We start from the raw sequence: 16,488 nt of genomic DNA, 5'->3' as shown, positions 1-16,488 counted from the left end.
AAAAAAAAAAAAAAGAGACATGTTCCACTTAAACCCATTGGCTGAAGCATCTGCCCTGTTGCTCTTCTTTCAAGTTTCTATGTTGCTACAAAGCTCATCTAGTTTCCACACCATTGTATGGTTTGTTACAATGTATCACTACTGGAGCGCTTTTAGCATTTGACTTGCTGACTCTCACAGTTGTCACTAGGACTAGAGGGCATGAGTTGAAGCTACAGTGTGGTAAATTTAAAACGAATCGGAGAAAATTTTTCTTCACCCAACGTGTAATTAGACTCTGGAATTCGTTGCTGGAGAACGTGGTACGGGCGGTTAGCTTGACGGAGTTTAAAAAGGGGTTAGATAGATTCCTAAAGGACAAGTCCATAGACCGCTATTAAATGGACTTGGAAAAATTCCGCATTTTTAGGTATAACTTGTCTGGAATGTTTTTACGTTTGGGGAGCGTGCCAGGTGCCCTTGACCTGGATTGGCCACTGTCGGTGACAGGATGCTGGGCTAGATGGACCTTTGGTCTTTCCCAGTATGGCACTACTTATGTACTTATGTACTTCCTTCTTCCATTTCTACTAAGGTACTTTGCACCACAGTCACATTCCCAAATGTGCAGGGACTAAGTAGAACAGTTCGAAGCCATATATGTATGAGTAAACTGGCAATGTATGTGTCTGAACTGAGTGAAAAATTCAGCCCTTCAATACAGATAAAATTACGTGTGTTGTTCTATAGCACACGTTCGTTACCTACATTTAGAGGAGAAGTACATGTTTTGTATAGGATTGGAAAATGGACAGGCAGAGATTGCGTTTTGAAGTGACTTTCCATAGGAAATCTATCCACACACAAAAAAAGAAGTGCAAACACACACACACATGGGGCTTTGTAACTTGGACAAGTTTCAAAGTTAATGTATGTTCATGCTGTCTTTTTGAAAACCGATGCAAAGATCAGCAGGTAAAAGGCCCCAAAGCAGTTTGAAAAATAACTCCCCCCCCCCCAAAAAAAAAAAAAAAAATTGTGTTTCCTCAGAGATATAATTAAGTTTTAATTTTTAAAAAAATTATTATTATAACCCCGGAAAAACTCAATAAAATACTACCAATGGGGAATATGGGTTTTCCAGGTACAACTGAAACCCCTAGAAAATTGTCCTTCCGATTAGCAAACTAATGACATCATCAACCAGCTGCTGCTGTGGCATGATGACATCAGAGCAGGAACAGACTCTTCCCCCCCCCCCCTTCATAAGACCTTGAACTGCTGCAGCAAAGTGGACCCTCATGCATGGTGTGGGGGGAGAGAGAGAGAATGACCAATGATGAGAAGAACAGAGAGAGTCTGCTGGAGAACATTTGGAGAGGGAGGGAACGAGAGATGGTTTATCGAGTTTTAATTTCTAATTATAAACAACATGTACAAAAAAAAAAGGAAGCAACTGAAAGTGTGCCTAAAATCTAATGTGAACACACTGGCATAAGAGCTGTATGTTTCGCACTTTCCCGTCTGAGCTCCAGTGATAACGCTGAATCACGTATCTTTCAGATTGCACACCTTCGGGACTTTTTCAAGACCACCCAATCTCTCAGACACATTCCTTTCGACTACATCTCACAGAGACTCCTGAGGCAGGCCTGCGGCTGAAACACGGATCTGTGTCGAGTCTGTAATAAAGGTTTCCTCATTTTATCCTCCAGTCCGTCTCTGGAGTCACTGGTCCACTTCCCACTCCTGTTTTCTTGTCTTTTTGATTTGTGGGATTTCGTTGTTCATCCACCTATGTGGATTACTTGTCCCTAACTCACTGGCATACACAGACGTTTAGTGCAAATACCTAAATTTACAACTTATGAATGCCCTAGAATCAGGGGCCCTTGATAAGATCCACTTTTTCTTCTGAATTTGATTATAAGGACTTAGGGCCCCTTTTACTAAAGCTTAGCACATGCTAATGGAATTAGTGCATGCTAAATGCTACGATGCCCATAGGTGTAAGATGGATGTCTTAGCATTTAGCATGCAACAATTCTATTAGCACAACCTAAGTTTTAGTAAAGCAGCCCTTTTACCTGTCAGATCGATTCAACTATTTGGAGTGCAGCGGAGTAGAGGAGTGGCCTAGTGGTTAGAGCACCGGTCTTGCAATCCAGAGGTGGCCGGTTCAAATCCCACTGCTGCTCCTTGTGATCTTGGGCAAGTCACTTAACCCTCCATTGCCTCAGGTACAAACTTAGATTGTGAGCCCTCCTGGGACAGAGAAATATCCAGAGTACCTGAATGTAACTCACCTTGAGCTACTACTGAAAAAGGTGTGAGCAAAATATAAATAAATATTTCATTTTGCTAATTTTCTTACTTAGCAAAACATCTGTTTGACAAGACCAACCAAACCAAGCTCTGGACCCCTGCTACCCTTCGCCCAATTGCTGATGCTGTGTGGGGCAAAAAAATTGGTAGGGCTATAGCCCCTGTGGTTCACCCTGTTCCGCTGCCTATGTCTCTGGAATTCAGGAATGTACCTAGATATTGAACAGATGTCATCTCACCTGTTCAGGTGTACCTCACAGCCACCACTTTAATCTTCTCTTCCTTAACCATGCGGCCCCTCGAGCAACAACTGCCTTAATTGGCATTTTAGCATTAACTACTTTTCAATTAAATCCTGTGATAACTGGTTAGGCTGGAGCAAAGAGCACAATTTCATCAAAAGCATTCATGCTGTCCTGATAAGAACAAAAAGGCAATGTTCAAACCTCAACCTGTCACCATCCTTGATTTCTGCTAAAAAGGCTTATAATTAACTGCAACAGGAAAAAAAAAAATAAGTGATCAGAGCAAAGCTGAAAGGGTGCACAGTGCAATGAAGGTTTCTGAAAAGACTGAACAACAGGTCTGTTCAAAAAAAAAAAAAGAGAGAGAGAGAGGAAGAAAATAGAAACCACTGGGAAACAAATCAGCAAAAGCTTTACACTAGACATTTTCTTCATTTTTAAAAACAGAAAAGGCAACATTTTATGATGCTTGATTTTTTTAAAATAAATTATTCTCATGATATTCTCATGAAAGCACAGAGGGACAAGAGGAGAGGCCACACTTGCTTTAGCAGACTGGCAAAACAGAACAATTTTTTACTAGTCTGAATACAAAATCAAACTTATCTGACAGTCAACAGCTTAGGTGAAATAAATTGGGGGTGGGGGGGACTTTACCCTACTGTATACATCAGTGATGCATATAAAGTCAGACATCAGTCTGAACACACCTATCATAATGCCCAGTACCTAAGTTTTGTAAGATCCGCCTGCAATTCCTCACAATCCATTGGAAATATAATTCTGAATAGGACCGCCACGAAGGGGGGGCTGCAGGGGGGACAAAATTCCCCTGGCCTCCAAGGGGGGCCCGGTGCAGGTGTCTCTCTCTCTTGCGCCTGACGGGACCCAGGTGATCAGGCCCCCCTTGGAGGCTAGGGAAGAGCAGATACAGCATAACTTTGGGCCAGGGCCTCTGTTTGGCCGGCAGGGGTCTCATACAGGCCCCGCCAACAGAAGAGGTCTTCCTCCAGCGCTGCTCTTCACTCTGCCGCATTGCCTGCCAAGCAGCTGCATTCCCCCTCAGGCCGCGCACGCTCGGTGAAACAGAGCACATGCGACATGAGAGAAAAAGTAGCCACAGGGGCAGGCCATACGGCAGAGTGAAGAGCAGCGCTGGAGGAAGACCTGCTGGCGGGACCTCAGGATCCCGCCAGCCAAGGTATTTGCAGTTGCAGCAGTGATCCTGCGGGGTGTGGCAGCAGTCCTGCCCGGGCCCGGCTCAGTCTCTCGGCGGCCCTGATTCTGAATAGTTTTTAACCATCTGTAAATGTGATTCCTTTCCAACATTATTTATCATACGTGTTCTAGCTATTCTGTAGATAAAACGAATAAAATCACTTGCAGCACTCTCGATCCTGCACCACTCGCAGTCACTATACTCACAAGAACACATTTGACATAACACATTCAAGGAAAAAAATCGTGTACTACCAAATTCCTAAAGGCCATGAGTTGGATTCAAGAAATGATATCCAAAGTTAGGTGCTGGAAAGATCTGCCCTAAGCTGATATCCTACAGAGGGTGGCTTTGTACAGAACCACTTTTACAGAATACTAGCTTAACAAGCATTTCGGGCTAGTTTCTATATATGGCGCCTGGAAAATCCCACAGAAAACATTTCCGCATGGTTTACAGAATACGCTTATCGCCCGGCCATGCGACTCTATTTAGTCATGAGGAATTACACCAAGTAAAACCTGGTGTAAATACCGGCACCTAAGTTAGGTGTGGAGAAAGTTTATTCCATAACCCTGCACGAAAATTTTCAGAACGCCAATGACCATGCCCCCTTTTAGACAACGCGCATTAGAATTTACGTGCAACATGTTATAAAATGCACTTAACGAGTTCTGCATGCAAGTTCTAATTAATGCCAATTAGTGCTGATAATTGCTTAACATCCAATTAACAGCGCTGATTGGCTTGTTAACCAATTAGTTTATGTGCACCGTTATGGAATATGCTTGGATTTCCACGCAGAAATCTAGGCACAACATACAGAATCCGGGGGTTTGCGCCTAATTTTGGACGCGAGCACTTACACCTGCCAAAGGCTGGTGTAAATGCTTACGCCCAACTGAAGGCAGTTAGGAGCACAAATGCAGATATTTTATAATATAACGCCTAATTTGACGCCCATGGCCACACCTCCTTTGAAGTTATGTGCTATGAAATCTGAGGATAAAATTTACAGAATAGGGCTTAGGAGTTATGTATGGATCTGCCCTAATTACTGCCAATGAAGTGCTTGTTAACACCAACAACTGATTAATTAAACGATAACAGTTTACGCACAGATCTGTGCCCAAATTTGGGCAAACTATATAGAATCTGGGGGCAAGTGTACTAAAAGGTTGTCCCCATTTTGCATCTTTGGGAAAGCCATGAAGGGCAATGCTATGACTGGATGCGTTTACACACCAGTTGTGCACATAAATTCACAGAATGCAAACACTTTTGCAGGTACACTTAAGCGCATAAATAGCAGCAAGCACCTAAGTGAAGGCTACATTTAAGTGGCACAGCATACAAAACACAAGGGAGCCATTCACATGGGTAGAGCTGCCATTTATGTGCCCAACGTACAGAATAGTGTGCCATATTTATGAGACCATGGTTAAGCCAGGTCTAAGGCTGGAGTAACTGTGGGTGGGAAAATGTTAGACACACCAATTCCAAGCTACGCTAGTATTCTATAATAGAATCTAGGTTACACTAGTATTCTATAATAGAATCTAAGCTACGCTAGTATTCTATAATAGTATTCTATAATAGAGTCTAAGCTACACTAGTATTCTATAATGGAATCTAGGCTATACTAGTATACTATAATGGAATCTGGGTGCACAGATGCCATTATAGAAATAGGCTCTCATGAGGCATTGGCCCCCTTATCTTAAGTCATGCAAATGTATACTTATTAGAAGCTAAAAGGGCAGTAGAACTGTTGGATTTATTGTGTGACAGTTAAGGGAATTCCAGAAGCACATGATCAATTAACGGCAGAAAGAAGCAACGACTATCTTCCTTCTAAGCACAGTGCTTAGAAATCTTTTTTGGCCAAATAAAAATTGTGTGACCTCTCCCACCCACAAGTTCAGAATAATGATGCACCTATGGAAAACCCACCCAGCTAGTGACCGAATTTGGGGTCCTATCCCCCAGTTTGGGAAGCTCTGTTCTAACATATGCCAGCAACCTCTACATAGCTATGACAATCAATGCAAAATGCACCACCCTTATAAATAAATTTTGGGGCCTTCTCTTACCCCAGTTGTTAAACACATTGTGGGAGTAATCTTATTTAACTCTTTCCAGTAACACACAGAAAAGGGCTTTTAGAAAACTGTGCACATAACAAGTAAACACATGGAAACGGTGCGCCTACTTTTAGGCAATCCCCATATAGGTGCTCCCAAGGGCATAGTTTTGAGTGTAACAGAAAAAAAAAATACAATGTATGCACACAGGTGTATATTCGTACACCAGCATTTGTACGCTGGATCTGCAAGCCTATTTTATACAAACACACACGTGTCTTTTTGAAATTCTCAGGTAAAAATCAAGTTAATATTCCACCAGTGCCATTATGCTCGTATCTATTCCAGGCATATGGTGCAGCAAGATAAAAGGAACGGAGTCTGGAGTTAGTGGTGGAGGAGAAGGGTGCAGATAATGATGGTATTCTAGTCATTTATGTTCGTAAGTGGCCTCTTATAGAATACTGATTACTTTCAAAGTACATGCTGCAATGGAGTGGAGGAGTTGCCTAGTGGTTAGGGTGGTGGACTTTGGTCCTGGGGAACTGAGGAACTGAGTTCGATTCCCACTTCAGGCACAGGCAGCTCCTTGTGACTCTGGGCAAGTCACTTAACCCTCCATTGCCCCATGTAAGCCGCATTGAGCCTGCCATGAGATTGCTTAGTGGGAGACCTGTGAGAAGCAAGTTGCAAAGTACACACCATCAAATTTTTTTTGTTTGTTACATTTGTACCCCGCGCTTTCCCACTCATGAGTGGGAAAGCGCGGGGTACAAATGTAACAAACAAAAAAAATTTGATGGTGTGTACTTTGCAACTTGCTTCTCACAGGTCTCCCACTAAGCCATCTCTCTCCCCTTCAATCTGTTCAAACTTCTGCTGCACGATTTTATTCCATCAGTGTTGCAGTGCTCATATTAGCCCTCTCTTCAAGTCACTTCACTGGCTTCCTATCCGTTTCTGCATACAGTTCGTACTCCTCTTATTGACCTATAAGTGCCTTCACTCTGCTGCTCCTCAGTACCTCTCCACTCTCATCTCTCCCTACACTCCTCCCCGGGAACCCCGTTCACTGGGTAAATCTCTTTTCTCGCATGTTGTTACCACCTAAAACTAGGTAGCTCCTTATAGCATCAACCCCCATCTCTATAATATTCCGTGCCCATTTTTACACTGAGGACTAGATTCTACATATCGCGCTGAGATTTCCGCACAGAAATCAAATCAAGTTTTATAAAATACAATTTAATGTAGGCATACTTTATAGAATAAGCCTAAATTTCCACACGGTTTATAGAATACGCTGAGTGCCCGTCAGGGTAGCCGAGAGGGGGGGCAGGGGGGCAAAATTCCCCGGGCCCGGGCCTCCAAGGGGGGCCCTGCGCCGGGGTCAGGCCACTGGCGCTGCAGTCCCCGGTCTCACCTGAATGCCTCCAAGGCTCCGGGCCCCCTTCATTCAAAGCGGCAGTCGCAGATCGTCTCTCTTCTGGCCTTCCCTCCCTGTGTACCGCCCTCGCGGAAACCGGAAGTTACCTCAGACGAGGGCGGGACACAGGGAGGGAAGGCCAGAAGAGACGCGATCTGTGACTCCCGCTTTGAATGAAGGGGACCCGGAGCCATGGAGGCAGGCAGGTGAGACCGCGGACTGCAGCGGCGAGGGGAGCGACGGGGGGCGACCTTGTCCCGGGCCCGGCCTAGTCTCTCGGCGGCCCTGGTGCCCGTCCAAGCAACTAAATTTAGTTGAGGTGAATTGCGCGAAGTAAAACCTGCTGTAAATCCCAACACCTAAATTAGGCACAGAGCACTTGTATACTATAACAATGTGGATAGATTTTAGAAATGCCCATGACCCACCCATTCCACGCCCATAACCATGCCCACTTTTCAACTAACCTCACGTTACAGAATATGCTTAAGCAAGTAGTGCACGTAAATTCTAATTAATGCCAATTAGTGCTGATAATTGGTTCACATCCAATCATCAGCGCTGATTAGCTTGTTAACTAATTAACTCATGTGCATTGTTATGGAATACGCTTTGATTTCTGAGCGCCATAGCGCAATATATAGAATCCCGAGGTGAGCATGCAAAATTGCACATGCAGGTTACACAATACTTCCAGTTACACACGTATCTTAATTGTTAAATTAGGCACTAATTGTCATTGGTAATTGGCTATAATTACAGTTAATTTGCACTAATTTGCAGTTATGCATTTAACTATTCAGTCAATACTCTGTAACTTTAGCACTAATTACTTTTGCATGCAAACGTTAGAGGATGTGGGAGGGGGATGGGTGGGTTAGGTACATACGAAGCACTTCCATGCTAAGGTTATCAGTCTTTATGGCCGGTTTAAATTTTTAAATGAGGATTTGGCTCTGATATCGCGAAGGAGGGAGCTCCAATAGAAAGGAGCAGCCAAAGGCACAATGCTAAGTGGATTCAAGAATGGCTCGTTTAAGATTGGGAAGGACCAAACAAAAATCATTTAAGGATCGAAATGGGCGAGTAAGGAATAGTAAGGTTAGATACATTTTGCAGAAAACCTATCCAGAAAGCTTTAAAGGGTTAAAAGTTTATGAATAATTCTTTGACCAATAGGAAGTCAGTGATATTTCAGGAATAAAGGTTAGTATGACAGAATAGCCTGATAGCAGTGTTTTGTAATGTTTGACGTCACCTTAGCACATAGTATGGGGAACCTAGATAAACAATCCTATATAATAAAACTCACCCTCAACGTTCTGAGGACACTGACGTCAGTGTCACTTCCTTCGGGCACTTCCTTCGGGTTCGAAGGGTTCGTGGTGGTGAAGCCACCGAAATCACTGTCTCTGGGCCCCGCCCTCGCGTCAAACGTGATGACGTCGAGGGCGGAGCAATGGCGTCACAGAGCGAGGGCGGAGCAATGGCGTCAGTGGCTTCACGACTCAGGAGATGAAGGTGGCGTGCGTTGATGAGGTGCAGAGCAATGGCGGTCAGTGGCTTCACAACGCCGAACGGGTGGGTAGGGAGGGGGGGGGTTCGGGAGGAAAACCTTGCTAGCGCCCGTTTCATTTGCTCCAGAAACGGGCATGTTTTACTAGTATTTCAATAATCGAATCTAGAAATTAGTAATGGCAAGACGAGTGAATGAAATGCATTATGATCGAAGTACTTCCTAACTAAGTGCAACTGCCTAAGGCTTGAAAAGAAAATCAGTTTTACATGCATTAGATATGTGTGGTGAAAATGTCAAGTGAGAATCTAAACTAACACCTAAGTAATGGAAGGAAGGGATTGGAACAATATAAGTCTCAAAACACATTTAGAGCTGCTGTTCAACTAGGGCTTCCTCCAGTAAACCAACAGGCTACTTTTTTTTCCTTATACAGAGCCATCCTATGATCGAAAAGCCATTTCTGTACTGCGGAAAGGCAACCTTGCAATGTTGGGTGGAAAGAGAATACAGACTAGTCGGAAAAAGCAACAAAATGTCATTATTTATTTATTATTTTTTTTATATTTGTGCCCCGCGCTTTCCCACTCATGGCAGGCTCAATGCGGCTTACATGGGGCAATGGAGGGTTAAGTGACTTGCCCAGAGTCACAAGGAGCTGCCTGTGCCTGAAGTGGGAATTGAACTCAGTTCCTCAGGACCAAAGTCCACCACCCTAACCACTAGGCCACTCCTCCACTGTTGCTACTATTTGAGATTGTACATGGAATGTTGCTATTCCACTAGCAGCATTCCATGTAGAAGTCGGCCCTTGCAGGTCACCAATGTGGCCGCGCAGGCTTCTGCTTCCGTGAGTCTGATGTCCTGCAGGAGCCTTCTACATGGAATGGTGCTAGTGGAATAGCAACATTCCATGTAGAATCTCCGATAGTATCTATTTTATTTTTGTTACATTTGTACCCTGCGCTTTCCCACTCATGGCAGGCTCAATGCGGCTTACATGGGGCAATGGAGGGTAAAGTGACTTGCCCAGAGTCACAAGGAGCTGCCTGTGCCTGAAGTGGGAATCGAACTCAGTTCCTCAGTTCCCCAAGACCAAAGTCCACCACCCTAACCACTAGGCCACTCCTCCACTCTCAGTATCCACATATGTCTACAATATGCTAAACAGCCACATCAAAAACCTAGAAGAAAAGTTGGATTCGTGGGGAAACAAACTGAACTTCCACCACTGGAAATATACAGTTACACATCCAGCCCACTTGCAAAAAAATACATTATGGAATATAAACACATATCTAATTGCCTAATATTCTGCTATATATATATATAGTAAATTGTACAGGGCAAGCAAAGTCTTCTATATTTGCATAACATACTTCGCTGGAAGCAAATTAAAGTATCTTTCAAAAAGAGACAGGAAATAGCTGTAAAAAAAAAAAAAAAACAGCCAGAAAGGAATGAGGAAGGGGCCTGTATGAACTGAAAGGACTATGCATATACAGTGTCTTGCAAAAAAAAAAAGTCTTCGCATCCTTCTGTTTCTCTCATTGTGCTATATGAAAAAAAAAAAATCGAAATGCATTACAGTAGGTGTTTCTTTCACTAGCTATATAACATGTTCAATGCTTTCGGTGTGACAGAACAATTCTAGAAATATTCAGAAAATAATTAAAAATATAAAACCAAAAAAAAAATACGGATTTATAAGTCTTCACAACCCTTGACTCAGCACTTGATGCAAATCCCTGCTGCAGCAGTAACTGCCGTAAATCACTTGGGATACATGCCCACCAACTTTGCACAGCAAGACGGTGCAGTGTTCGCTCATGTTTTCTAAGCAGAATAGCTCAGGTTCTTGCAGGTTGGCCGGGGATCATCCACGGACTGCAATACTGAAGCTTTGTCATGGATCTTCTATTGGATTCAGGTCTGGAATTTAGACAGGCCACTTGAGGACATTTACTTTCTTCTTGCTGAGCCCACTTTCTCTCTTTTGCTTTCTGCTTAGTATCATTCGCCTCTAAAAACGTGAACCTTTCTCCTCGGTCCTAGGTCTGCGGCCGACTTGAACAAATTTCCCTCCAGGATCTTCCTGTACTTTGCATCATCTTGCTCTTCACAAGTCTCCCTACCCCTGCTGCTGCAAAGTATTCCCACTACATCTTACCACCAACTTCTTTTGCCTTATGCGTGGTGCTGGCGCTGCAGCATGATGCACCGTGTTTGTTATTTTATGCTAAAACAACGAGTTCCACTCTGGTCTTATCGCACAACAAAACCTTCTTCCACATGCACACTAATTTTATACGGTACTTGGTAAACGGCCCTAAAAAAAAATTTAAATTTTCAAAACTTTAATGCACACGCCAGAATTACAAAAGAACAAAAACGGCTACATTTAAAACGGTCTAGATTCTACATAGGGCGCCAAAAAAACAGCTCCACTCTATAAACCGGGCTTAAAGCTAGGCATGGTTTATTGAATAGCGCTTATGCCCAGAATTGTGCCTAACTTTAGGCGCGAAACAAAACAAACCAGTGAGGTAAGTCCAAGGAGGATAACAAAGATGCTTTAATGAGAAAACGTAAAATTGACCCGACACGGCCGTGTTTCGGCCCGAAGGTCTGGCTCAGGGGTCTTGATTAATCTAGATAAAAAAACGGATAGAAACAGATATAAACATATATAGTATATTCTGTTATCAAGCCTTACTTTACAACATCAGAGGTATCAGTAGAATTGATATTTACAATTATTTATCTGTTTCTCAAACATTCGCAGTCCGGTTATCATTTTTGGTTATCACACAGCACTTATTTTATTTTATGTGTTTTAATTGTATGTTTTTTCAAATTTCATTATTATTTCAAATTGCTTAATTATAAGTCCCAGAATTGTACATAACGTGGCTCACTCGATGCTATTTTCTAAATTCAAATTGCTTGTATTGAAAAATCAAATACTATATCATGTGATTATATGTTTAAATTTCACCAATTTAACTGCATTCAATATGTTTTACTAGGGAAAAAGGCCCGTTTCTGACACAAATGAAACGGGCGCTAGCAAGGTTTTCCTCGGAGTGTGTGTGTTTTACAGAGTGAATGTGTGATAGAGAGAGAGTGAATGTGTGAGTGTGTGTGACAGAGAGACTGGGTGTGAGAGTGTGTGTCTGAGAATGAGAGTGTGTGCCAGGGCCCCCCCCCCTCCCTCCCTGTTCCAGGGTGGCCCCGCCCCCCTCCCTACCTGTTCCAGGGTCGGCCCTCTCCCCCTCCCTCCCTGTTCCAGGGTCACCTCCCTCCCACCCACCCAGTTCCAGGGTCGTTGCCCCCCTCTCTCCCTCCCTCCCTCCCATTTCCAGGGTCGTTGCCCCCCCCTCTCCCCCCCCCCCCCCCCCCCAGCCACCCTGCGATGTTTAACTGCAAAATTAGGGAGCTGTGTAGTGTAATAAAAAGCACCTCCAACGTTCTGAAGCTGACTCCGTGGTTTCACTGAAGTGAAGGGTTCGTAAGGTTCGTCAGATTTGTCAGTCTGTCACCATCTCTCTCAGCCCCGCCCTCGCACCTCTGATAGGTCCGCCGCCCTCGAAGTCATATGTTCTATATTATTTTGTTTCATTTCATACATTATTATGTACTTGCATGCCAGTAGTTTCAAACCTCAGTGTTACATCATGTATTTATATATGTTTCTTAATCAGCATGCTCCACTGTATAACCCATTTTACTACTTAACTATGTATTTAGTATAACTATACTAGTAAGAAAGGCCCTTTTCTGAGGCCAATAAAACGGGCGCTAGCAAGGCGCTTTCCTTACCATCCCCCTCCCCTCATTGTTGGACTTACCCTCCGTGGTTATCGCGGCGGATCAGTTGTTCGGACGGCACTCCGTGGGGGGGGGGGGGGTGGAGGGTCTGCGTAGGTCGCTGTATGTCGGTGTGTGTCGGGGGGGTGGAGCGTCGGAGGGCGGTGGAACTGGGGATTCGTTGAGTGTCATAGCCCCGCCCTGTACGTCATCACGTTGTGACGCGAGGGCGGGGCAAGCACTCATGGTGGAAAACTGATCTGGACCATGACAACTTAACTTGGAATGCTGGGTAACTTTGCCTCATAGAACGTTGGCGGTGCGTTTTATATAGAGAGATAGTTATAATGGCTCTAATTATCTATGTGTCACATTATGTTCACTAGTTATTAATTTAATAGATATACTATATATGTTTATATCTGTTTATATCCGTTTTTTATGTAGATTAATCAAGACCCCTTAGGCAGGCCTTCGGGCTGAAACACGGCCGTCAGGTTGTTTTTACATTTTCTCAATAAAGCATCTTTTTTTATCCTCCTTGGACTTACCTCACTGGTTTGTTTTGTTTCTCACGGCTTCATGAGATCCTTTTCCTCCTCTTTGTTGGTTTGTTAACTTTAGGAGCGGCCATTTGCACCAACTGATATGTGGTGCAAACATCAGTGCTTAATCCCATTATTCTATAACAATGCGTGTTAATTTTAGGAATGCCCCCCCCCCCGTTATGCCCGTGACCTTCCCATTTCTGTGCCCCCTTTTTTCAGATCGCGTGTAAATCTTAAGCACGGATCAGACAAATAAATTTACGTGCGTTAATGCCAATTTAATTAGTGCCCATAATTGCTTGTTAAAAAGCCAATTGGTGCTAATTAGTTCATTATTCAATTAAATTGTGCAGGCAAATTGGGCATGCGCAATTTTTTGGCGACTTTTATACAATTAGGGGGTAAGTGTCTTTCAAAAAAATATGTAAGAGAACAACCAAAAGCATAGATGGTAGAAGGGAATTAAAAATTATTAAATACTATTTAGCATAAATTTGAATACCTGTTCTAACAACGGGACTGCAGATGTTAAAATATGTGTCTTTCCATTTATATGGCAACCATCAAGAGCTGGAGCAAAACGTTAAAAATTATTTGTGTGAATGGAGTCAAAGCCCAGTGGTTAGAGCAGGCTGACAACCAGAAAAATCCAGCGTTCAAACCCCCCTGTCCCTCTAATGCCCCTTATGACCTTAGGCAAGCCACATCATTCTGAACAGCCTTGAGTACTACTTATCAAATTTAGGGGTCCTTTCACTAAGCGGCGTTATGCGCCAACACGTGGAGTGGAGGAGGTGCCCGGTTCAAATCCTGCTGCTGCTCCTTGCGATCTTGGGCAAGTCACTTAACCCTTCATGGCCCCAGGTACAAAGTTAGATTGTGAGCCCTCCTGGGACAGAGAAATATCCAGAGTACCTGAATGTAACTCACCTTGAGCTACTACTGAAAAAGGTGTGAGCAAAGTCTAAATAAATAAATATTTCAGATTCTACATGGAATGTTGCTACTCTTTGAGATTCTACATGGAATGTTGGTAGTATTTGAGATTCTGTTACTACTATTTGACATTCTACACAGAATGTTGCTAGTGGAGGAGTGGCATAGTGGTTAGAGCACCTCCAGAGGTGGCCGGTTCAAATCCCACTGCTGCTCCTTGTGATCTTGGGAAAGTCATTTAACCCTCCATTGCCTCAGGCACAAACTCAGTACCCTGTTTACTAACCCGTGCTGTAGGGACGCTAACGTTTTAGTGCACGCTAATGCTAAAACGTTTGCATGCCTACAGCGCGGCTTAGTAAACAGGGCACTACGATTGTGAGTCCTCCAGGGACAGAGAAATACCCAGTGCACCTGAACGTAAATGTAGGTCACCTTGAGCTACTACTGAAAAAGATGTGAGCAAAATCCAAAAATGAATAAAGTGCAACGCAGCTTAAAATGGCTTACCACGTGATTTGCTCAGGTGCCCCTGCACTAACAGTTAGTGCGCTCTATTCCCGGCACTAAAAAATATTTTTTACTGGAGGGGGCGTGTCATGGGGAGGAACAGAGAGTGGGTGTTTCTGCACAAAACAGCACATCCACATTAGCAGCACAAACTGGTAAGGCAGAATTACTAGGTGAACCCTTACCTCTTATAAAATGGGTAGAGTATAATGAAGCAGGCACCAGTGCAAATGCAAGTGAAGCCTAACCCGATACCAATGACATTAATAGGCAGAAATTGGCAAAAGCCAGTTCTATCATGACATCCCCTTCTCTCCCAGCCACTGCAAAAATACTGCTGGGAGCCAGCTGGGCGAGATCCTCGGTCAGAGGTCCTAGGTAGAAAACGTATATTGGTTGTTCTTGCGTTCTTTAAAATCAGTCACATATTTACTGTGATCTTTTTTGCACCACACCAAGCTACAGTGCAGAATCGCTGTTAATACTTTAGCTTCCTGGCTACCGTTGTCTTGCGATCGAGCGCTCTCGTTTCTATTTGCTCAACATCACTTTGACGACGACTGAACAGTTCCAAAGCTCAGACTGTAAAGCTGGCTAGGGGGCAACTCGTCTCTCCGAAGTGCTACAATGCAATGAGTTATTTTCATACAGATTATAGCACCCAGGTCGCGCTTGCAACTGCAATAAGAAATCTCCATGTGTGCAGCACTATGAAGTCGCCTGCAGCGTGGGCATCTGACTTCCATGACATTATTATGCATCATTCACTCGTATTTAAAGATCTGTCATCCCATCTAGGCACCGCCTGGCACGGCTTCTCCTCAATCAATCCCCCACCCCCACCAATACAAAAATCTGCCACTAGACAATGAATCGCTTCATCGGTAACCTCGGACAGAACCACCAGGCCAACCCCTCCGAAACCACAAGTCTTGCAGCAGGAAAAGGAGGACAGCGCATTCTAGGGCTAGGCAGCGCCTAGGGCTCCGCCACCAACTTGAATGAAGCCCCCCCCCCTTGGCATTTACTGTGGCACTGCCACCTCCGCGTTTGGTAGCCCAGCTGGAGGTCAGGGGGGTTAGCAGCAAACGACCCCCTCACACGTTCCAAAGAGACCGGGGCATTTCTTCATCAGGCCTCTGGGACTCGAGGGCTAGTGGCCAAGGGAGCTGTCACTCGCCCTCGCTTCTCCAGAAACCCCAGAGAAAGGGAGGGGGACGCGGCGGCCACTCATCTTCTCCGGCTCTGGGCTAGCAAAGCAGCGGGAGGACCGGGATGGGAGAAGGGGGGAAGGGCAGAAAAGTTGCTGAGGAGAAGGGGGCGAGCGCGCCACTCACTCACCCATTTATGTTCGGCGGCGCTCTCTCCTCGGGGGCGGACACGAGCGGAAACTTTCCGAGGGGAGGGAAGGAAGGAAGGCGACGATGGCTCGGAGCAGGGGCTGCCGCCGCGTCCTGTCCCTGCTCCGCCGGCGAGGAGATGTCTGGGACGCGTCTGCTCCGTCGCCACTGCAGCCGCCACCAAGGGAGAGTCTCGCGCCCCGGGGCCGGAGCTCGCCAGGTGCGACAGGGCACGCGCTCTCCTTGCCGGCGCAGCAGCTCACTCACTCACACTGTCACACACACACACAGCGCCCGGCCTGCCTGCACGCGCACTCCTCCTCCTCCTCGTAAGCCTCGCGAGACTGCGCGCGCTCGCTGGCTGGCTGGCGCGCGGCGGCACAGCCAGCTGTTTGGCTTGTTGTCTCTGTTGTGCTGCTGTTTCGCGCTTTTGTCTGGCCTCGTTTGACTGTAACTTTTACAAGTTAGAAGCCAGGTGTGCAGTTTATTTCATAGCTTTTGTGCACAGCCTGTGTTTTGCTACAGTTGGGGGGGGGGGGGAGGGGAGATA

General features: G+C 44.9%; 1 protein-coding gene across 1 annotated transcript in view; it reads right to left on the bottom strand.

Moving 5' to 3' along the window:
- The window catches only part of SH3KBP1 (SH3 domain containing kinase binding protein 1), a 513,036-nt gene extending 496,815 nt beyond the window's left edge, over positions 1 to 16,221 (bottom strand). Inside the window, exon 1 of the mRNA XM_030202268.1 lies at positions 15,940 to 16,221. Coding sequence (XP_030058128.1) covers positions 15,940 to 15,943 — 4 coding nt within the window. The 5' untranslated portion in view covers positions 15,944 to 16,221. The remainder of the gene's footprint in view (positions 1 to 15,939) is intronic.
- Positions 16,222 to 16,488: the final 267 nt, after the last annotated feature.

This window comes from Microcaecilia unicolor, chromosome 4, assembly GCF_901765095.1.
Source record: "Microcaecilia unicolor chromosome 4, aMicUni1.1, whole genome shotgun sequence".
NCBI lineage: Eukaryota > Metazoa > Chordata > Amphibia > Gymnophiona > Siphonopidae > Microcaecilia > Microcaecilia unicolor.
This window is presented reverse-complemented; position numbering and strand designations above follow the sequence as displayed.